The sequence below is a fragment of the Geotrypetes seraphini genome, chromosome 1, assembly GCF_902459505.1.
Source record: "Geotrypetes seraphini chromosome 1, aGeoSer1.1, whole genome shotgun sequence".
NCBI classification, from domain to species: domain Eukaryota; kingdom Metazoa; phylum Chordata; class Amphibia; order Gymnophiona; family Dermophiidae; genus Geotrypetes; species Geotrypetes seraphini.
In genome coordinates this window covers 342789149-342812908 of record NC_047084.1, presented here as the reverse complement: position 1 = coordinate 342812908, position 23760 = coordinate 342789149, and the positions used below count along the sequence as shown (strand labels likewise).

The following is a 23760-nucleotide window of genomic DNA, read 5'->3' as shown; positions in this document are numbered from 1 at the left end:
AAAGTAGTATTTCAAAACATAGGGCCAGGTTCTCAAAATTTAAGGTTGCCTTTAATGTGGTCATGCGTGTATTTTAGCAGAGGATTATCAAAACGGCTTACCCTGGTCTTTTCTGAGCTTCCTTAACAGTCTCTGATTCTGCCATGCAAATGGGGCTTATCAGTATTTGAACGAGCACTCCGGTGGATTCTTCAACATTGCCAAATGATTCTCCAAGCGTGGCGTCTGCTTTTGGCGACCAAAAATCAACGACTGGTCCGGGAGTGCTGGTGCTGTGAAAAGTGCCTCTTTGGCATGTGTTTTGACTGTGGCTTTTGAAAAAACAAAACACGATTCACATAAAGTATTGCCCTTTTTTTTTGGGGGGGGGGGAGGTAAACAAAAGCACGCTTCTTGAACACGTGTTTTATAGCCGTGTATTATATGTTTCTGGCTATGGTTCATGATAAAATTTGACATGAAAAACAAAAACGATTTACACGAATTACAGCAGTTTTGGGGGAAGAAAAGGCATGTCTTATGTGTGCTTGTTGGAAGCCAACGTTGCATCTCCCCTCCCTTCTCTTCATCCAGTAGCTCTGGCATGCCTATGATTGACACACAGCTTATGGTGTTGCTTTTCCTGGCACATGCCCACATTTATGCTTCTTTTGTGGTGCTTTCTGTGCATATGCCAATCGCTGCCACCAGCGAATCATCTCGTGTAAATTTAGCAAACCTTTGCTACGCCAACCTCATTTGAATGCGTGGTTTTTTTTTGAGAATGACTCGCCTTTTTGAAATTGCTACAATCACGACTGCGACAGCAGCCCATCAGCTTTTATCGTGAAGTTTTGAGAATCTGACCCATAGTCATAGACATCTTAGAAGCTCTTGCTTACTCTCCTACTGCTCAGAGAACACCACCTTTTAACTAGGTACTTGCAAAGCGTTGGCCATGCCCTGAGTCAGCAGCAAATGCTTTGCTGTATAAGGCTGCCCCCATTTCCACTCATTGGGATATAATAAGGTGGTAGTTGTACTCCAGGACTGGTCTGGACAGCATCTGCATTTCCAAAATCTGCATGTCTTGGTGCTCTCTTTGACAATATCAGAGTCCTATATGGAGCATGAAGAGAGGTACATAGAGATATGAGACATAAACCACCATCATCTTAGCCGCTCACAGCCACAAGCTCAACTAACCCCAGATATTCAGTGCTGGGTTATGTGCGGCTTCCAACATTGAATATCTGGATCTCAGATGTTAACTGAGTGCCAGTTGATATTCAGATCAGTGCTCGGTTAATGTCACCATATAAAATTAGGACAGCCTTTTTGCTGTCGTAACTTTATATAGTTTTATGGCTGGTTAGCAGGCTGAAAATTGCTGCTAAAGTATTAAAATTGTGCCCTTCCCCATCTGGACTTCCCTAAGCTAGCTGGTTAGGGAATGGCTGGTTAGCAGGGATATTCAATAGCATTTATCAGTTAAATGCCACTGAATATCCCCTGATAGTCCCACCTAGCTGTTTAAATGACTTTGAATATTGAGCGGACAGGTTTTATGAGAGTTCAGAGATGTATACGGTGGTTTTATAATGGAACCCAAAGTTATGGTCATCTCTATATATAATCTTTGTGTTCTGGACAGGATCAAGAAATGTGGTGGCTTTATTGCTTGGAACAGTTTAGGACAGCCCAATGTAAATGGGAGACTTGCTATGACACGTAGTATTGGAGACTTGGACCTAAAAGGCACCGGTGTGATAGCTGAGCCTGAAACCAAAAGAATTCAGGTAAGAAGGTTCTTATTAATGGATGCTGAGAGGAAGAATTTAAAATAACACAACTGGCTGGATAACTTGTCATGGCTATTTGTTCAACAATAAAAGATGGTTTTAAAACTTATTGTGTTTTCCCAATCAAAGTAACTCACATCAAATAAAGGGACCAAACACCTACACCTTATTACTCATTGTTATCTTTGAAGGCAGCCGCTCTGAATGAAATCCTATTGTGTACTAAATCTTGCTTCCCTGATGCAGCCAGAAAAGGTGAAACATATTACTATATCAGAGGCTGTTCTGAAGAATCGCAACTCATATTTGAGATAAGTGTGGTTTTGTATCTAATTAGAATTGTGTGTTTAATTGAATTGATCTGTAGACTGAGAATATTTAAGCTCTTCATAAGTAAGGAGTATGGGAAAATAATTTACGAAAAATTGGAGGACTGATGACGAATTGGGTATGATCCAAAGTCTGCATGAATGTATCACTTCTTTGAATGAAACCTATCTAAGGGCCTCATTAGATAACAATGAGTAATAAGGCGTAGTGTTTGGTCCTTTTATTTGATATGGATTATTGGATCATCAGGCTAACAAGAATGGTGTAAGGAGTTTTGGTTGGAATAAATTGATTAGCCAGCTTAGATGGCTGTTTGGAAGACAACTACTTATGCACACCTTTAGTTAAACAGGGTTTTCTGCCTGCTAAAAAGTAAATACAATTATCAAGTGGGGAGGTTGAGGGGTTTACGGTTTATTTAAAATACTAATATACCGCCTTTCAAAAATATCAAAGCAATGTACAAACTAATAAAATTTAAAAAAGAGCTCCATTATAAAAAAGGAGTTTCAAACAAACAGAAAAACAATCAAACCAAATTTAAAAATTATTATAATAAAAAATTTTTAATTCTTCTGAGAAATAAATAGCCATACCACTACTATTTTAATGTTATTTTTATTATATGATAATATATTCCAGAAAGAATAAAAATAATAATACAATTAAAGAAACCACAGTGTAAAAGCTTTGGTAGATGCATGTAAACTCTTCAATGTACCTATCTTAAAAATAAATCCTAAACAGATCATCATTGATTCCCCCTCACCACTTCCTACCATTATCAGAACAGCAGAACAGCAAAAAAGAAAACAATCTACCCTTTTCATAGATACTCTATCTCCTAATGCCACAGTAAGTAAATCTGCAGTTACCCAATTCCCAGTTCTGAAATTTCGTCCACAGGCTCTGAGCATCACACAATTATATTTAAGTGTAGTTAAACGATACATCTCATACCGTCCTTTCATTTTTTCCAGAACCACCCTCAAATCCGAGCATGATGACTGCTTCCATTGAGCTAGAAGGGCCAACTGTACTACCACAATGCCCAATCGTAATAACATGTCTTCTCCCTCAGCCAACCCATACACAGACATATTCGATAAAACCTCCTCTGTAGAGGGAACTATCCTTCATATATTTCAGTTTCACCCTCTGACTATCTTTTAAGCATTTATAAATTTGTGAGGTAGCTCTCTTCTGTAATGTAGACCAATTCCCTCAATATACCAATGTTGTAAATAATGCTTAACTTGCAAGTAGAGGGAAAGGTCAAGGAGCAATAAACCATGCCTATCCTGCAGGTCACAAAATCAGGTTTCAGGTTTATTTAAAATTTGATTATTTATTTAATTTATTTATTTCTAAAATGTATGGACCGTCTATTCCTAATTTGTTAACAGTAAAAATATTTACAGTTATAAACATCTTCAATTACAGCACAATCATATTAGCAGTATTCCTCAAAAATTGGGGAAGCAGTGTATTAGCAAACAGTGCTACATTAAATCATCTCAATCACAATTCAAAATATCCAGACTGACTGGCAGAGCAAAATCAGAAAAAGGCCTCAACAGGTCAAGTTTCAAGTTTTATTACCATTTGATGAATCGCCTATACAAACTTTCTAAGCGATGAACAATTTTAAAAAACAACAATTTAGAGGACAAACAATTTTAAAACACAAGTAAAAAGTTAATATACTTATAACACTTAACATGTTTATATAACATGTTTCATCATACATATGGGTTAAGGACAGACATGATATAGGAGGATAAGAGGGGTAAAGTTACAATTCTTTCAGGTAGAAAAAACATAAAAGAGGAAAGAACAAGAGGAAGGGAAAAATTGAATTCTGCATTAAATAACAGGTCTCAGAGTTTAATTGTTAAAAGCATCATTAAATAAGAAAGTTTTAGAAGTTTTTTAAAGTAAATAAGATCTTTTTCTTTTCTGATATAGAGTGGCAATGAATTCCACAATTGTGGAGCTATAACAGAAAACATGTCATTTCTTCTTGTGCCCACAATTTTCAAGGAAGGGACAGTTAATAGGTCTAGTGATGATGATCGAAGAGAACGAGGGGCATAATAAGGAATGATCATTCTAGACATGAATTGAGGTTCATTGAAAGCTAGTACTTTAAATACCAGGAATAATATCTTAAAGGTAATACGGTGGTTGATAGGAAGCCAATGAGACTTGATTAATAACGGTGTAACATGGTCGTATTTTTTTGCTTTATGAATAAGTTTTATTGCAGTATTTTGGATTATCTGAAGCCTTTTTTCTTTTTGTGATATATTGATTAACAAAGAATTACAATAATCGAGTTTAGTTATAATCATAGAGTGTATGAGTATATTAACGGATTTAGGTTCTAGAAATGTTGAGATGGACCGTATCAAACGTAGTCTATAGAAACAAGATTTAACTATTTGACTAATGTGATTATGAAAAGATAGATTAACGTCAATAATTCCATAATTTCACTCTTGCCACAGACATCATTGTAGTTCTAAATTTAACATATCGGACAACATTTTCCTTCATAGAGGTCAGTCTCATAGTACCTTCTGACCTCAATGTCCTCCCTGGTACACCTTCTACAAATTCTGATAGTTTGCTGGCACATAGACATACATATTATGATGAACTATTGATAACATCTTAAAACAAACTCTTTGAGCCACCGGTAACCAATGCAGTTTCTTTAACACTGGAGTAATATGTTTTCTGCACAAAATACCCAGAATCAGCCTAGCCACTGAGTTCATCAACTGTTGCAATGCTTTACATTGAACCTTCGCCAAACCCAAATAAAGCATATAGATTTCTAAGTGATGTACATGATAAAAGCAGGGACATAATATTGCAGCTTAAAATATGGCAAAATCAGACAAGGACTAACCTGATACAGAAGGGACAGGGGTAGATTTACAATAATTATAGAAAAGAGACAAATAAGGGAAGTACAGTTGGGTTAATAGAGGAAATGTCTGAGGCCTCCTATGTTTTTAAGGGAAAGATTTTTTTATTTATGTTTTGTTTTTTTTAAAGAAAGGAGCTTAGAGCACAGTGAGGGGCTGGATCAGACATCTAAGGCCCCTCCCAAGGGGCTCCTCCTGCTATATCCTGTGTGATGCATGAGGAAGGGCCTAAGGCATCTGAGCCAGTCAGGACCTTGGGCCCTCCCTGTGCATTACAATTGCTTGTTGAGGATGGGGATGTTGGGGAGGGCAGTCATTGGCGGGGTGGGGGCCTCTTTTCCTTTTTTTAATAGGGCAGATATTGTGCATGTGTAGCACACACAGCATCTGTGCCTATTAAAAAAAAAAAAGGTTTCCTACCCCGAACAGCTGAGTGGCAGGAGGCTTTCCCCTGCCTCTCTCCTGTTCGAGCTTCCCCTGCCGGCTCTGCGCATGTGTGAGAATCGCTCTCATAGCAATGAATCGGATGGGAGATTCGGGGACTAGCGATGATTGCAGGCTTTAGTGCATCTGGGCCTTTGTCTGAATTCAAGAAACATGGGACAGGTAAATGTGGGATCTCTTAGGGAGAGTAGTAGATAGTGGGTCTTGTGGATTGGCCATTTGGCCTACTGGTGGGGCCTAAGGCACCTGGGCCAATCAGAATAGGCCCGGGAGCCTTAGGTCCCAAATGGGGGCAGGGCCTGAGGCACATGGGCCCAACCCGACCATGTGCCCAAGGCCCCGCCCCCAGGAGGGACCTAAGGCTCCCGGGCCTATTCTGATTGGCCCAGGTGCCTTAGGCATCCCAGTAGGCGGAGCTTTGGGACGGATGGGCCAATCCGGCCTCATTCCGTCGTTGGCTTCCTGCCGGACAGGCAGGTTTGGCTCCCGTCTGTCCGGCCAACTACACAAAGGTACAGGGAAGGGGGGTGGGGGTGTCGTGGGGGTCAGCCAGGGGGGGTCGCAGGTCGGCTGGGGGGGCGGTCGGAGGTTCTTGGGGGGGGCGGTCGTTGGGGGGAGGGGGGTTTGCGTCGAGGGCAGGAGGGCCTGGGAGGGGGGTGCGGGGTGGGGGTAGGGGGTCGCCAGGGCCAGGAGGACTTGGGCTCCCTCCTGGCCCGAACAACTAGCAGGGGGGGGGGGGTCGCCAGGGCCAGGAGGACTTGGGCTCCCTCCTGGCCCGATATTGTTGGGGAGTCGGCGGGGCAAGAGGGCTTGGGCTTCCTTTTGCCCCGATCGTGTCGGGGGGGCAAGAGGGCTTGAGCTCCCTCTTGCCCCGATCGTGTCGGGGGTGCCACGGTTGGCTGGGGCAAGAGGGCTTGATCTCCCTCTTGCCCTGATCGTGTCGGGGAGTCGGGACTGCCAAGAGGAAGTAGCAGGACACCGGTAGGAGCTTCTACATGATAGGGGGGGGGGGTCGGGAGGCTGTGGGGGTGCGAGCGGTCCTTCAGGGTGGGGGTGCGGGTTGGAGTGCGTGCGAGCGGTCCTTCGGGGTGGGGGTGCGGGTGCGTGCGAGCGGTCCATCGGGGTAGGGGTGCAAGCAGTCCTGCGTGGGGGGGGCATCAGGCTTTCAGGGTGGGGACAGGACTTCAAGGGGGAGAGGAGAGTCGGGGCGGGCGAAAGGAGAGTCTGGGTGGCCAGAGGAGAGTCGGGGCGGGCGAAAGGAGAGTCGGGCGGCGACGGGAGAGTCGGGCAGCATGCGTGGTATACGGGTGTGCGCGGTATATAAAAATTTCTGTACATAAATTTGTGTTTTACGCGCGCTATACCCGTGTGCGCGTTTTACACGGGTGCGCGTTATCTACGTGAATATACGGTAATCCCATTAAATCATGGTTCATATACAGTACTGTAATTTTTAATAATGTTAAAACATAATACTGTAACAAGTACCGATCACTTATTCAGGCGGTGTCTTTATCCTCCTCGTTGTCCTGTACATGTTCTACATGTAGTGCAAGAGAAGATGGAGACAAAGAGGATAAGCAAGCACCAGGTGTCTCCTCAGGCAGTGGAAGTGGATCATCGGTGTTTTCATCCTCATTATCCTGTACATGTTCCGTAAGCAGTGGAGGAGGAGGAAGAGGAGGAGATGAAGGAGGTTGCCTGCTTTTGAGTGGCTGATCTGGAAGAGGTGGATGGAGAGGCAGGCACTCTCGGTATCTTCTGGAAATACATTGTGATTTCAGTCTGGCTCTTCTGCTTCTTCATTTCTATATGGATGTAGATATTGCTACTTCTACTAACTCCTTCACCTTCAAGGCACGTATAATGGATGGGTCGATGTCATAAAAAAAAGTCCATTGAAGCTTACATTGAAGCTTAACACCTTGCTGTTCTGAGGATGCTCTGAGTATTAGTAACAGAGCGAAACGGAGATCTTCCGTCAGTCCAGGCGTGTGATTCCTGCCGGGCGTTTGTCCACCCGAGCTAAGTACCACGCTTTCACAGCAGTATAATTAGTACTTAAACAATGCATTACCAATATGAGTAACAGTCCATAATATGTTACACATACAATAAGAATATAAAAAGCTCTTAGAGAAAATAAGACTATACTCGATGATAGCTCAACTATTGGTTTAACAATCAAGATTAGTTCTGGGTGTTAACCTTGGGCACTGGAGAAATTTAGTCTTCATCTCTATGTATTGAGCTTTGGCCACCTTGGAATTGTGTGTTGGCCTTATTATATGAGTTTAACTGAGGTTATTATTTTGATTGAGTGAGTGATAAAAAAGTCTATGACAGCATTGAACCTACGTAGAACTTCTGCAATATTGTCCAATGTAAACTTGTCTTCTAGCGCTACTTCTTCTCCTCCATCCTCTTCTTCATCTAGCATTGGATCTCCTTCGGGAACAGTCAGGTCAATTGGATTATTTTCTCTTAATTCATTGGCTCTGGTGTCTATTAAGTATTGAATATCCCCAGATCCATAACTTGAAAGGCTTCCCCACCCACCTTTTTTACCAAGTCCACTATGTCCTTCATCATTTCTTTAACTAGCTCTGTGGTAATGACAGTGAACTCCTTTACACAACATTTAGGCCAAATATTCTCTGGCTTGACAGCTTTCATCACTCTTTTGATAACATTGATGGCATCAGTGATAGTGAAATGCTTCCACATTTTCATGATGTTCTCCACGTTGGGGTCTTCTTCCATTGCATGGACAATCCTCTCTACTAAATACTGTGTCTCCTTATTACCCCCCTGGTCAAGATGCTGGATGAGAGAGGGGGGCATATAGACGACCTCAACACCCTTTGTGTGGAACTCGTGTGGTTCTGGGTGTCCAGGGGCATTGTCCAATGCCATCAGAACCTTGAATTCCTTTCCCTTACTAGCAAGGCATTTTCTTACTTAAGGCACAAAACGCTGATGAAGCCACTCAAGGAACAGTGCTCTAGTTGTCCAAGCCTTGTTGTGCATCCAGTAATCAGGCAGTTTGGAACTTATCTTCATACAGTATCTCTGGTGTAGCTGCAGCAAAACTCAGTCACACACTTCTCCGATGCTGGCGTTTGCCCAACCACACTGAAGCGAAGTGCTGAACTTTTCTCTCTGCACACCAATAAAACATTCACACACTTCTCACACGTTGCTGAAGCAAAGCATTGAACTTATCTCTCGGCACCCCAGCAAAACACACATTTCTCCAATGCTGGTGTTTACCCGACCGCACTGAAAAAAGTCACCCCAGGATGATATCACTCGGAGTCAGCGAGATGAAATCCACAAATAATTGAAGTCGTGAGTGCCAAAGCCGCGAATATGGAGGGAGACCTGTATTATGTATTTTATATATTATTACTTCAGAAATTTATTAGTAAAAAAAATGTGAAAAAAATGGATTTCGCTTGGTTGTAGTTTTTGTCTTATAAGAAGAAATCAATAAGAGAAATTTAATTTTTACAATGTTACTTGTTTGAAATTGCAGCTGCATCTAGCAGATGATGCCTTTCTGGTTCTCACAACCGATGGGATCAACTTCATTGTAAACAGCCAAGAAATATGTGACATAATTACACAGTGCCATGATCCGACTGAGGCAGCCCAAGTTCTCACTGAGCAGGTACTGCTGGTGATTTTTGAATACATTAACAAATCTTGTGCTTGCAGAATAATGACACTGCAGTTAACATGCTAATATGTCTGGTTCATTGTATATGTGTGTGTGTTTTGTTGTGCTTTTACAGTAGTTCTTACAGCAGGGTTGTCTAAAGCTATGAGTTTGGCACCCAAGTATAAGAACATGAATATATCAAATTTCAGAGCTCTTCAATAATTACATACTGTATTTTTTGCTCCTTAAGACGCACCTGACCTTAAGATGCACCCTAGATTTAGATGGGGAAAACAAAAAAAATTCTGAACCAAATTCTCCCTGCCAGGCTCTGTACCCTGTCCTCTGGTGGTCTAGTGGTAGGCCGGGACAGGGCACAGGATGGGCAGGCCTAGGGACAGACAGGCTGGCCTAATGGCAGGCAGGCCTAGTGACAGGTAGGCAGGCAGGCCCTATACCCCCCATGTACCCTAAATCATCCCCCCATAGCCCCTTATGTACGCCCAGTACCTTTTTTAATCATATCCCTCCCTAGACGGCTTTTTTGGTGTTTTAAACATCCCCCGGTACCTTTTAAAATTCCTTCCTCTCTCGCTAGCTGTCTCCTATTTCTCAGCCAGCGGCGCGGAGGTCAAAAGAGCACGGAGGTCAGGAGCAAAGCTTTCTACGCTTCCACTTGGGCTCGCGCTGCTTTCTGAATGGCTGCAATCAGTTCTCGCGGGTCTCGAGAACTGTTCACAGCCATTCAGAAAGCAGCACAGGCCCAAGCAGGAGCGCAGAAAGCTTTGCTCCTGACCTCCGTGCTCTTCTGACCTCTGCGCTGCCAGCTTGAAAATAAGAGGAGACAGCTAGCGAGGGAGGGATCACGCTGGACCACCAGGTTATTTGTAACAAGGCGGTGAGTGGGGTGTTTTAAAAAGGTGCGGCGGTGGGAGGAGTGTTTTTAAACGGTACGGGAGGGAGGTAATTTTTAGTACTTTCGCTATATAAGACGCACCGAGATTTCCACCCACTTTTGGGTGGGGGAAAAATGCGTTTTATGGAGAGAAAAATACGGTACTTTTATAAGCCCTGTGTTGTGACAAATATGCTGATTGTCTGTGAGGGGTCAGACAGATCAGGTTTTCAGGATCCTCCATTTATATCAGTGGTCTCAAACTCGCAGCCTGGGAGCCACATGTGGCCCACCAGGTACTATTTTGAGGCCCTCAGTATGTTTATCATAATCACAAAAGTAAAATAAAACAGCTTCTTGATCATATGTCTCTTTAGCTAAATGCACACCTTAATAAAAGAACCTCTTAATCTTAGTAGAAGTATAGGGTCACAACCTCTCCAACCTCATGCCGGCTCTGTAATATAAACAAAATAAATAAAAAAGATTTTTCCTCTCTCTTTTAGGACCTAGTTCACACCTACTGTCTTAACACCAGCTTTGGCAGAATACACATTTCAAATCTGATAAATTGTAATCACAAAACATAAAATAAAAATTATTTTTTCTGCCTTTTGTTGTCTGGTCATTATTCAAATCATGTTGTGGTCCCAGGCTCTGGTCGTCTTCTGATAACTCGTTTGCCAGGGTCTACTTCTTTCTTCTTTCTCCATGCTAACCATTCATCTTCCATCTCTGTCCTCCTCTTCTGTTTCCCTTCCCTCCCCCCGAGCTCTAGCATCTTTCCTTTTTCTCATCACCTCCCTCTTTCTTTCATGCTGTCTTCCTTTTGTTACACTTAGTGATGTCACATCCTGCTCTTGCTTGTGTTCTTGCTCCAGCTCACCATTCCTAGACATAGTAACTGCAACAACTGTAAAGCTCTGTTAACTCATCTGTCTCCCCATTCCCGACTCTCTCCAACTCATCATTCTCCAAACAGCTCAATCATTTGTCCTCTCCTTTCTTCTTCCCCCGTCCTCATTCAATTCTCCTCTATCCAGATGACTCCCACTGTTTTCTCTACAGCGAAAACTTCCTCTTACCTCCACCTCTCCTCCCCTTTCCCCCAAATACTAGCATCCCCAATCCCCCAACCTTCTAAGTCTCATCAGTAAAAAAGATCCTCTTGGTTTACTAACCTGTCCAGTTGTATCATTTCTCCTATTCCACCTTAGACCTTAATACTCAATCTCCAGCCACCTCTCTTCCTCATTGTTATCGCCACTTGCTCTATTTGTCCTAAGAATGCTTCTGTTCATCACCATTTTGATCACTACCATCTGTGATTTAAACAAAATAAAGCAGCCTGCAGAGGATCTCCATCAGCTGTAGCGATCCTAGCAGGCTGCAGTCGGCCTCCGCAGCACATTTCCTCTGCTGCGGTCCTGCCCCTTCTCTGACGTATGGGAGACCCCAGCAAAGGGAAAGTGCTGAGGAGGCTACGGCAACCTGCTAGGATCGCTGCAGCTGACAGCGATCCTCTGCAGGCTGCTTTATGTTTCAATCATTTTTATTAAACACCACAAAGGTAATACATAACGCAACACATCACATTTTCAGAACAGAATACAACTCCAATCCCTACCCTCCCAACCATCCACCCTCCCCCCCACCCAGACAGCAGCGGTATCAAGAATCAAATAAAGTAAAAGTAATATAAGGTGTAAACTGATTAATTTTTCCAAATTTGGTTTTGAACGTATGGAGTGAAAGTCAAACTAAAAGTGATGAAACAATCGTCCAGCTTTGGTCGACATATCCACAATATCTCGACGTTCCAATAGCATTTGATGCAACATTAATGCTCTCCATTGAGAGATGGTTGGAGGCTGTGGCGAAAGCCACTGTAGTAGGATACATTTCCTTCCCAGCAACACAGTTTTTCGAAGGAATGCTGCACAACCAGGTCTAGGTGGGTGAAAACGAATCTGCAAAGTGAAAAGAAAACTGGGGTGCAGTCTCCAAGAGCAATTCCAAAGCCACGCCACCCAAGACACCAATTGTATCCAAAAGGAAAATACCAGGGGGCAAGTCCAGAACATATGTCCAAAAGATGACATAGGACAAGCACACTTCCCACAACAATGCCCCGCACTGATCCCCATCACATGCGCTCTCCTTGGTGTGCAAAATGCACGCAACAGGAACTTGTAGTTTCTCTCTCTCTCGGACACGGCAGAGGCATTTCCCAGACGAATACCTTTACTGATCATATCCGCTGAAATAGGCAGCTGGAGATCTATTGACCACTTCTGAGCCAAAGTGGAAAAGTCCAAGTCACCAGCACGTTCTTTTAACCACTTATGATAAAAGCTGAGCGGTATGGGTTCCTGAGCCGTGAGGGAAATCGCCTCCTGCAATCTGTCCTGCACATCTTCTCGTAGCATCGTCGGAGTCAAGGTCTGTAGATAGTGTTGTAGTTGTCGGTACGCAAACCAGTCTGTAGGTAATAGACGAAACTTCATTTGCAGGTCAGCGAAAGAGACAGGGGAACCAGTATGTTGCAAAGCCTGTGACACATAATTGCAGGCCCGCAGCGGACCAACGCCGGAACACCGTAGAATCCAAGCCAGGTAAGAAGTCCCCGTTGCCAACTATGGGAAGACAAGGTGTTCTGCGTGAAGAAATCTGTAACATCTTACACAACATCTTCCAGGCTTTGCGCATAGCCAGTAAAAGTGGGTGAGACTGCAACTGGGGCAAGTCTGGCAACTGGTGAATATGCAGAAGATAACTGAAATGGTATGGCTGAAAATGAAAACATTCGAGCTCAGGCAGTGAAAAATCAGTAGTATTACAAAACCAATGTGGCGTAATTGACATGCAAGGTTAAACCTAGATATACATAAAAGTCCTAACCCCCACTGATTAATGGGAAGCATCAACTTGGCCAAAGAAATCCTAGCTCGTTTACCCTGCCACAGATATGCTGATAAATGAGACCTATGTAGTGATAAATGGGATGTAGTTAACATAATAGGCAGCATTTGTAGTATATATAGCCATTGGGGCAGTATCATCATGTTATAAAGAGCTATACGGCCAGAAAGAGATATAGGGAATTTCCGCCAGCCATGTAACAGACTTGAAGTTCGACGGAGCAGGGGCAAGATATTAGCAGTATAGAGCCTATTTAGATTTTGGGGAATAATCACTCCTAAGTATGTCAAATGAGAGGGGGCCCACTGTAAAGGAAACTCTCCAGGCCAAGTCAGTCGCACCTCGGATAAGGTAGGAAGCGCCAAAGACTTCTGCCTATTGAGGACTAGTCCTGAATAAATGTGAAATTCATCCAATATATCTAATGCCCGCGGCAACGATCTATGAGGATTGCCCAATGTAAGCAAGAGGTCATCTGCAAAGGCTAGTACCCTTAACTGCGAAACCCCCTCAGATAAGCCCATAATCTCATCATCTCTTTGTAAGGTACGTAACAGGGGATCTAAATATAAAAGAAAAAGTAGGGGGGATAGCGGACAGCCCTGTCTTGTCCCCTTACCAATGGAAAAGGAAGAAGATCTCACTCCATTGACCAACACCGAGGCCGTTGGTCCAGTGTATAACGCCTGCACCGATGCCAAATAACTGACGGGAATCCCCACATACTGCAAAACCTGAAACAAGTAATGCCAATGGACCTTATCAAAGGCTTTTGCCGCATCTAACCCAACAAGTAGACCAGGACATTGCTCCAGTTGCGCACGAGAAAAAGCTAAAAGAATCCGTCGAACATTAAGTATTGATTGTCGATTCCGAACAAAACCCACCTGCTCAGGTACAATAAGAGAAGGCAGAATGGGTGCTAACCGATCGGCCAATATTCTAGCAAATATTTTAATATCAACATTCAGTAATGATATCGGTCGATAGGATTCCATGTCAGCTGGAGGTTTAGATGGTTTCGGAATTAATGTAATCAGCGCGTCATTAGAATAACGGGGGAATACCCCTTGTTCCTGAATAGTCAAATAGTAGTCTAAAAGAGAGCTACCTATGGAGAAGGATAAGATCTTGTAAAACTCCAGGGAGTAACCGTCCGGTCCCGGTGCCGTGCAAGGCCTCAATTTCTGTATTGCCTGTAGCACCTCCTGTAAATGTAAAGGCCTATCTAACATGGATATCTGGGTCGCCGTCAGGCGGGGCAGCCCCGCATCCTCTAGGTAATCACACACATCAGGACCCGTGTAAGGACCTGGGGACGCGTAAAAGGCTTCAAAATACTTCCGAAAGCCAGCCGAGATATCCACCGAAGATGTTAGTCTTCCCCGAGCTCTCCTGTATCATAGATACATATCTAGATCCCTTCCAACTTTTAGTTATCGACGCTAGTAATTTCCCGGCTTTATTACCATATTTGTAAAAATGGAATTTACGATAAAACAACAGTTTCTTAGTACGTTCATGAATAAGAGAGTTTAACGCTACCAACACCGCCTTATATGCCTCACTATTAGCCTCTGAAGGGTCTCGCAATAGTTCCCGTTTCAACAACACTAACTGTCGTTCAAGCTGTACTATGCGATGGGCTATTCGACGAGTTCTAGTAGCGACATAAGCTATGATATCTCCACGTATTACCGCTTTGGCTGCATCCCAGAACAAGGTTGGTTGGTCTACGTGTTGGGCATTGTTAGAGCAAAAAGCCTCCCACTTCTCAAGCAAGAATTTCTGAAAATGGGCATCTTTATGTAAGTAGGAGGGAAATCTCTAACCAGACCCCGGGCCTACTGGGCCACCCAGTGCTACATCAATCCAAATCATGTTATGATCTGATATTTCAAGGGGGCCTATCGTGGCCTCCGAGACCCGAGCAAACAATGTTTCTGAGATTAAGGTGTAATCAAGCCTGGAAAAGGAGCCATGTGCTCTAGACTGGTGGGTATAATCTCGTTCGGTAGGATGAAGCAATCTCCAGGGGTCCACTAATCCCAAAGCTCGACAAAGATAAGGAATACCCTTAGTCTGCTTCACTGTCACCACTCCAGATGACCCGGAGCGGTCCATATTTGGGTTTATCACCTGATTCAGGTCGCCCACCAATACTAATGGGCCATCGGAGTCTTGTAAACAAATATTAACCAAATTTTGAAAAAAGGGATGTTGATAACCATTAGGGCCATATCCCACTAATAGTCTAAAGGTCCCACCCGGTCCCACCACTCTCACCAGAAGATAACGGCCCTGGGGGTCACGTCATAAGACCTGTACTTTACATGTAAAGCCCTTTCGAATCAGTATGGCCACCCCTGCCCTCTTCCCGGGTGAGGATGCGTAGTATAAATCTCCAAACCAACCTCTCTGGAGTTTCTGATGTTCAAGATCAGTAAGCCTAGTCTCCTGTAGGCAAGCTATGTCTGCAGAATGATGTTTCAATTGTGACAGTATTTTTGTGCGTTTTGCAGGGGATGTAATTCCCGATACATTCCAGGAAAGTATACGTATCTTTCGGTCACCCATAGGGATCCTCACCCCGCATGTTAAAGCCAATAAGCCACCTAACCTTAAGTGTCCCAGGGCGCCCAGCCTCACCCCAAGACATCACAATCACACCCCAGTCAGACCATCCACTCAGCTGTGTATAGATCAACATAAAACAGAAAGCATTATAGATCATAACATAACAATACCATACCGCTGCTGCCCCCAAATAATCCCTTACCCCCCTGTACCCCTTAACAAACCCAAGAACCCCCATCCCGTGGGAGAACTAGAGGTCACAAAAGATATCTCCCCCAGGGCCACCCTGACCATCAAAATATCGTGCCCTCAAAAAGGGGGGCCAATGAGACACCCTCCCCTCAAGTGTGTGCAGCCACGAGTGTCCAAATCAGCCACAAACCCCTCTAGGTGTGTCTCAAATCAAGCAGTCAATCCGCTCCAGCACCGGGGCTCGCTAGTTGCTTTATATATTCATCTGCTGCCTCCGGGGTCTGGAAAGATTTCCAGACTCCGTTACATTGAATCCGCAGTATGGCCGGATAGTTAAATTGAAAGCGCTGTTTCAGTTCAGATAGTCGTGCACATTGAGGGTAATAAGGTCTCCTCCGCTCCTGTAGCGCCACCGAAAAATCTTGACTAAGGCGGACCGGGTTTCCATCATATTTCAATCCATCTTTCCTGGCTCGGTACTGTTGTAGTAATTCCACTTTATGTCGAAAATTTAAGAGTTTCAAGATGACCACTCGCGGGCTTGTTTCCAAGCCAGGTCGGGGGCCCAAACGATGCGCCCGTTCCAGGCATAAAGGCCCCACAGAGGGCTGCAGAGGGAATTCATCTTGCAGCCAACTTTCCAACCTCTCTAGTAATAGTCGCTCAGACAGCGTTTCAGGGATGCCCATCAGGCGCAGGTTAGAGCAACGAGATCGATTCTCCAGATCGTCGAGTTTTTCAGCCTGAGCTCTAACCTGCGCCTGCAGCGCGCCAAGATCCGTGCCTCGCGCCGCAGAGGAGTCCTCCAGGTCAGACACTCTCTTTTTTAGCTCTGTTGTACGAGCCGCGGCTGCGGCTAGCAGTGTCTCGATGCTAGTGATTTGGGCAGTAAGAGATTCCATTTTGGGCCCCAATACTTGCGCCAGTGCTGCTTTAATATCACTCAGTGCCGATTCTGTGAGATTGGAGACCGCCGCCGTGGGATTCGCCGCCATCTTGGGATCCACAGGCCGCGCTCGCTCACGTTCTTTTCGCGCTGATTTTGGCTGCATTGATTCTTGAGACCTGGTTAAATAGCGGTCCATATAATTATGAGATCTCACAAGGCACCACTCACGCGTTGAAGATCGGGAAAAGTGTCTCAAATGTGCAAAGTTAGGCAGGGCTGCCCCGGAGTGAACGAGGAGACGTCTTCACTCGTTCATGACATCACGTGACCTCTCCTGCAGGCTGCTTTAATGTCCAAAGCTCATCTTCCTCCTGAGTTTGTGAAGAGAAGCGGCAGCAGCTGTGATTATGTCGGTGGCAGGCAGGGATGGAACGGTGGGCCAAATCTCAATGACGGCAGGAATTGTCTGGCAGGCCAGATTTGGCCTGCGGGCCATATTTGACATATCTGCTATAGACTTAGGACGTATTTATAGGATTAACCATTAATAAAATGACTCTATACATTGTCTTTATCTCTCTAGTCTCTATATTTTTATTGCATGCCTTGTTTTTAAATGTAATATTTATTGCATTTTAGATAGAATAGGAAATATAAGCATGCTTAAAGACTGTAGAAGCAGAAAATTAAACATAGTACGTAAAATAACCAAGCGTTTCCCTACAAGTCTACAAATAAGAAGAGAGCTAGAAATGAAAAGAAAAAAATAGAATGAATAGTCATTAATATTTGTCACATAATGCCTCTGGTTATAACAGCTGTGAGGCATGATGCCCTGAGTGACAAGCACTTGAATTCCCACCATGTTCCTTTATTCCCTCCCCCCAATAAAGGCGAAAAGCAGTGTTTCCTTAAGCCTTGTACTTCATTCCCACCTCTTGTGCCTGTTGTGGTAAGGATCTCGAGATGTCTCAACTTGTAGCCAAAGGGTGGGAATTTGTTCAAGTTTCCATTGTTATTGTTGAAGAGAGTTTGGGAAATTCTTCCACTGACTTTAAAGCAACCTGCAGATACAGTGCTAATGAGGCTGATTTTGCGATGCACAGGGGATATTCAGTTTGTGATCATATTGCACTGACCTCTGGGTCCCACTGATATCAGCTGGGCTGAATAAGTGTCTTCTCTGGTCCCACTGAATATCAGCTGAAATCTGGATAACTGCCAGCAGCAGAGCATGCCCAGACAAGATACTTGCACATGGCCCAGCATTGAATATCTGGGCCTAATTCAGCCTGCATCTGTCGGTGTTTGAAAACATGCTGATCACTGCTGGCTAAGTATTGACCAGGTTGTGTTTAAAACCCAAAACGTGAAAATGCTATTAATGACTGTGTTCCTGAAATGGAAAATAATGAATAAAGTAAATGAAATAAAATGAAAATTCCTGAAATGATGACATAAGAAATTTTGGAATAAAATTAAAATTTTGTACGAGGGGCCGATGAAAAGTTCTCGGCCCAACCAACAAAGTCGGGGCAGTCTCCATCGAGGGCTACAAACTTAAGGGACATTCTATAAGAAGTGCCCAAAAGTTAGGCGCCAAATTAGGCACTGTTCAGCGCGATTTAAGTAAAATTGGGTGCTGTTTAATGAATCACACTGAGCGGCACCTATTTTGGAGGCGCCCAATAAATAGGCTAGCTCTAGGCACGACTAAAAGTTGGGTGCCTATGTGAGCGCTTAAAACACGCTTAAGAGCAGCAATTCTGCAACAAGGCGCCTAACGCGTAGCCACGCCCACACCTAACGTGCGCAGCGCCTAGTTTTTTGAAGGCCACCTAAATTTTTAGAGGCGCCTTATTGCAGAATCGCTCTTTCTTGATGGGCACTTAAATTTCAGTTATTGCTGATTAAAAAGCTTAATCGAGCTTGTTAATCAATTTTAGGTAGGTGCCTATCCTTAGGCGCCGGTTACAGAATTTGGGCTTTAGTCCAGCAATTTTCCATTTTTTTTTTTTTGTTCTGTATTTTTCCGACGGAACGAAAAAAAAGCGGAAGATCGCCGGACTAAGTTTATAGCCCTCGATTGGAGACTGCCCCAAATTTGTTGGTTGGGAGCTCCTCGTATATACCCAGTATGCAACCATTAAGTATCATTCTGCACTGGCTGGGATGTTTGCTCCTCGGGTGGAGGATAATAGGCAGAGGCTCTTGCTGCTACTGCAGTGCTCCAGCAATTTCCAGCCCTAATGATTAGGTGTCTAGTTATCTTAAAACTTGAGCAATTAGCCACACTGTAAATAGGTTACTTATTTCTAAAAATGGGAGTTGTATTGTACTTGGAACTTCTAGTCAAATCGCCCTTCCAAAACAAAAACAATTTGATTAGTAAAAATGGAGGTTTGCCAGTACGATCCCCCCCCCCCCTTATAGGCTTCTATAACTGCTCCTAGAGGTGTTTCAGCTGAATAAATTTACTTTCTTTCTCTCTCCCCCTTTCTGCAGGCGCTGCAGTACGGGACTGAAGATAACAGTACTGTCATCATAGTCCCATTTGCAGCATGGGGCAAGCACAAGAACTCGGAAGTGAGCTTTTCGTTCAGCCGAAGCTTTGCCTCAAGCGGGAGGTGGGCATGATGGCCAGCCAAAGTCTGTGCACAGAGCTCTGCCATAAAGAAGTCCTGCATAGAAGTTGCTTGTTATAGTTGCTTGTTTTGTTATGTCAGAAGTTGCCGCTTTTGGCAATTGGACCAATTTTAAATCAACTACTGTTGACTCCTGCCACTTGGTGTATAGCTGTTCGCTTGCCGTTGGCAGTAAAAGGGTAGTTGTCAAAACTGATTTAGGGACTTTAAACTCAAAACAGCTGAGCCTACAGCATAAACCACTGCAACAGCTAAACTTTCTTACTGGTTTTCCTTCCACCTCACTTTCATAGTAAAATGCTCCTTGAGCCTGCATTATGAAATAACTTGTGTTTGACTGATGGTAGTTGCATCATTTTAGGAATAATATTCAATGACAGCTACTAATGCTAATCGCTGCATGACTTTCAGATGTACCTGAGAGTTCCTGTTTTGTAGCGCTTAGTCTAGTTGATGCCCAACCAAAATAAGGTATCTGAAAATGTCTCGGTTGCACTAAAATTTTTAAAAAGATAAAACATTGATTAATAACGCTTTCTCGGTCTCGGAGGCACTAGAGACTCAACTTTTTAGACCTCCGAGTTGAGTCTCTAGTGCCTCCGAGACCTCCTTCTTCTCCATGGGGTTTCAGTGCTTCAGAGTTCAGACTAGCAGTGGGCAGATGTGGCTGAGGAGTTGTACAATACCAGCACTGTGCTTTTATGAATAATATTGTATTTAGCTTGAAGACATTTAAACTCACTGAATATGTATAGCAGTTGTATAGATGCTTTCTTGTTTGAATAATGTACCCTGCATATGTTTACATTGCAATATATATACTGTAGGGCAGGGTGTCAGGTCAAAAGCGCGCCAGGACAAAGGCGCGTGCAGACAATTGAGCGCAGTGCTGAGGCGCAAGCCGAAGAAAATTACTGTTTTTAGGGGCTCTGACGGGGGGCATGGGGGGAACCCCCCCACTTTACTTAATACAGATCGCGCCGTGTTGTGGGGGCGTTGTGGGGGTTTGTAACCCCCCACATTTTACTGAAAACTTCACTTTTTCCCTGTGTTTAGGGAAAAAGTTAAGTTTCCAGTAAAATGTGGGGGGTTACAAACCCCCACAACGCCGCCGCGATCTGTATTAAGTAAAGTGGGGGGCTCCCCAACAAAACCCCCCATCGGAGCCCCTAAAAACAGTAATTTTCTTCGGCGCGCACCTCCGTCTTGCGCTCAGTTGTCGGCGCGCGCCTTTGTCTTCCGCGATTGTCTATGAACCGTAGTGCAGTCATTCTCAGCTTGTATGGAGCCTATTCCTCCTTGATGCTTTCTTTTGTAAAATGTAGTAATCCAGCATTCTTAGGTAACTTCCCCCCCTCCTGATAAAAATGCAGCATTACATAAAACAGGGTTCTCGGAGCTCTCCTGTGGACCCCATAACCAGTCAGGTTTTCAGAATATCTGCAATGAGTATGCAGACTGGCGGTAAAACCTATGGCTATTTATCGAGAATATCCTGAAAACCTAACCAGCTGTGGAATCCTCTGGACAGACTTGGGAAGCTTTGATTAAAAACCTGTATTCCTCCTGCTTTCTCTTTTGATATCGTGAAGCAGTGTGGTGCCACCATGGAAAGGAGAGGATAGAAGAAGCCTCAAGCATTCCGGACTCATTGCTTTGGCAAGGCAGAAGGTGCAAATCGCCCTCTCATTTGTGCAGCATTGACAGATGAAGGTCTGGTTGTCTTGCACATCTCGTGTGGTGTTTCTGCTGCATCATTCCTTCCCTTTCCCCCTGCCTACATCATGGTGTCCCTGGTTGAGAATATAACATTTTAAAATGCACAGTCTTTGTTTGTAGGAAGATGCACTACATTTCTTACAGACCCATGTAAATGCTTATTCAAGTTTCTCATCTCAAGGTTTCAAGGTTTCAAGGTTTATTAAATATTTGATAAATCGCTATATCTTTATACAAAGCGATGTACATTAAAATACAATTAATTAAGATAAAAACATACAATAAATATATAAACATTAGATATTGGACAAGACAAACAACAGTTGGGAGGAAAGGAAGGTCAAAGTTACATATCTTATAATAAGAAAGACATTTAAGGGTAAAACATTAAGGAGGTAGTAAAATTCTTGAAACGGAAGATAGCTTAATTTCAAACATTAGTTTGTTGTCTTAAATTCATTAAAAACAGGCTGTCAAAAATCATTTGGTATCCCTTTAAGAAAATTACATTAACATAAAGTTCATGCTAAACAGTGTTGTGATGAAGACGTACATGGCAATAACATTAAAAGTTGATTTTTCACCGTTAGGAAATATTGGATATTACCATTTTCTTGCACATTCTGAAATATCAATTTGGGAATTAGCTAAATATTCAGTTTCAGGATCTTTGTAGACTTCCTCTTTGTTGAAAAAAAATTATTTAAATAAAAAAAGCTATTTTAAAATTTTAAGCCATCCCCACCAAATATTTTTAATATAATCAGTCCAATTTTTCTTTGCATCATGCACTTTCAACAGAATATATACTTTTTCATATCCTTGAAAGCTGACAGTCTTGTAAAAACCATTCTAAAAGGAAAGGTCTGAATAAAGGACATTCTGATGCCATAGACCAGGGGTGTCAAATGTCGGTCCTCGAGGGCCGTAATCCAGTCGGGTTTTCAGGATTTCCCCAATGAATATGCATGAGATCTATTTGCATTCACTGCTTTCATTGTATGCTAATAGATCTCATGCATATTCATTGGGGAAAACCTGACTGGATTGCGTCCCTCGAGGACTGACATTTGACACCCCTGCCATAGACCCTTGATATTCGCTCCCAGCCATCGATGGCCATTAGATCAGGTTTTCAGGATATTCCTAATGACCTGACCTATCGGTGGCCCTTGAGGACAGGGAGTGAAAGCCAAGGTCATAGACTCATGTGACAGAGTTCCAAATCCATCTTCTGTTGAAGTTTCTGTTAGCCTCTTTCTTCTCACAGGACAGACCATAGTTTTTCTGCACTGTATTATAATGTATATAGTGTGTGTATATGTATCTATGCCTGTATATCTGTATATGTATATCATTTTTTGTAAGTCAGCTGGATATATTTGGGAAACTGAGTATTTGTAAATGATACTGTATTCTTGTGCACTTTGGGTCATTGAAGGAGGAACTTTCACACCCCAACTAATCGCAGTCTTGACTTCAAACACCTTTCAGGCTATGGTCATTAGTTAAAACAAGAACTAGGTTGGCAGTAATGCAGCTTCAGTCTCAGGTTTTTCTGGTGTATCATTCCTACCCATAGTAGAGGGCATGAAGTCATTTGTCAAATGGTGTCAGTGGAACTGGGGATGAGCAGAAATCAAATGTGCTCTATATAGTTCATTGGATGAATGCTGCATCCCCATTTCATGGGGCTTGAAAGTTGTTTTTTTTGTCTTTAAGTGGAAGTATTCTAATCAGAATGCACTACTGGAATTATCTTCTAGTTATAGAAGGATAAGGATTTTAAGATCCCATTACTCTTCAAAGATCTTAATTGTTGACCCTCTTCTAAAGGGTGGTAATTTTTGTTTAAGTAAACTGGTATTAACATGAAAATCAAAATGGTAACTGAATTTCTTTGGGTTTGCTTAACTTCTGCATGTCAAAACTAATCTGATATTCCAACCTGTCATTTTTCAAAAAAGAGAGCGAGAGATTATTGTCATAATTCCCTTCTTGTACATTTGTGCAATAATGATAAACTTATAACTATAACTTTTTAGAACAGTTTTTTTTTTTTAGCAAATGGCAAACCAACATTTTTAGTGTATATCTGTGCAATGCTAAATATGACGGCTGCAGAAAAGATTTAAGAAACTTGCCATCAAAGGGACTGAAGGACGTTCTGCTATAAAAGGGTGTGATCTAGAATTTGCAAATCAGCTTGATTAGTAGTCAACCATACTTTTGAGCCAAGGGTAAAACTGATGTGATATACAAGTAGATAAGGAGATGTACAATTAAGTTTTGTAAACAAGTTTATCAAGTTTCAAGTTTATTCATGGCTTGATCTACCAACCATCACATGTATCTGGGCGGTTTACAATATTACAAATTAAAAAGGTTTAATATAAATAGGTAAAATAAAATAATATGGGGTAAACCTGAAACTATGACAATTGAGACTGATTAGAAACGAGAGGATTTTTTGGGGGGATAGGAAAGTATTAATTATAATGATAGATAAAAGTAAAAGGGAGGGTAGATGGGAGGGGAAGTAATGAGAGGAAGATAGGGATATCACTTAAAAGCGGTTGTTGGGTTTTTTTCTCTCTCTCTCACTTATTTCCTACTTATTGCTAGGCATCTTTAAAGAGAGAGGTTTTAAGATTTGTCTTAAATTTGGTTAGGGAATCTTCATTGCGAAGATGGAATGGCATTGTGTTCCAGAGCGAAGGTGCAACTACTGAAAAAATGGAATTTGATGGTACTGTCAATAGATTT

General features: G+C 42.9%; 1 protein-coding gene across 5 annotated transcripts in view; it reads left to right on the top strand.

Moving 5' to 3' along the window:
* Positions 1 to 20210, top strand: part of LOC117368188 (protein phosphatase 1K, mitochondrial-like) — a 76012-nt gene extending 55802 nt beyond the window's left edge. For all 5 annotated transcript variants that reach the window (XM_033961577.1, XM_033961596.1, XM_033961586.1 and 2 more), the window contains 3 exons: positions 1634 to 1778; positions 9030 to 9164; positions 19136 to 20210. In XM_033961577.1, coding sequence (XP_033817468.1) covers positions 1634 to 1778; positions 9030 to 9164; positions 19136 to 19267 — 412 coding nt within the window. In that variant the 3' untranslated portion in view covers positions 19268 to 20210. The remainder of the gene's footprint in view (positions 1 to 1633; positions 1779 to 9029; positions 9165 to 19135) is intronic.
* The last annotated feature ends 3550 nt before the right edge of the window (positions 20211 to 23760 follow it).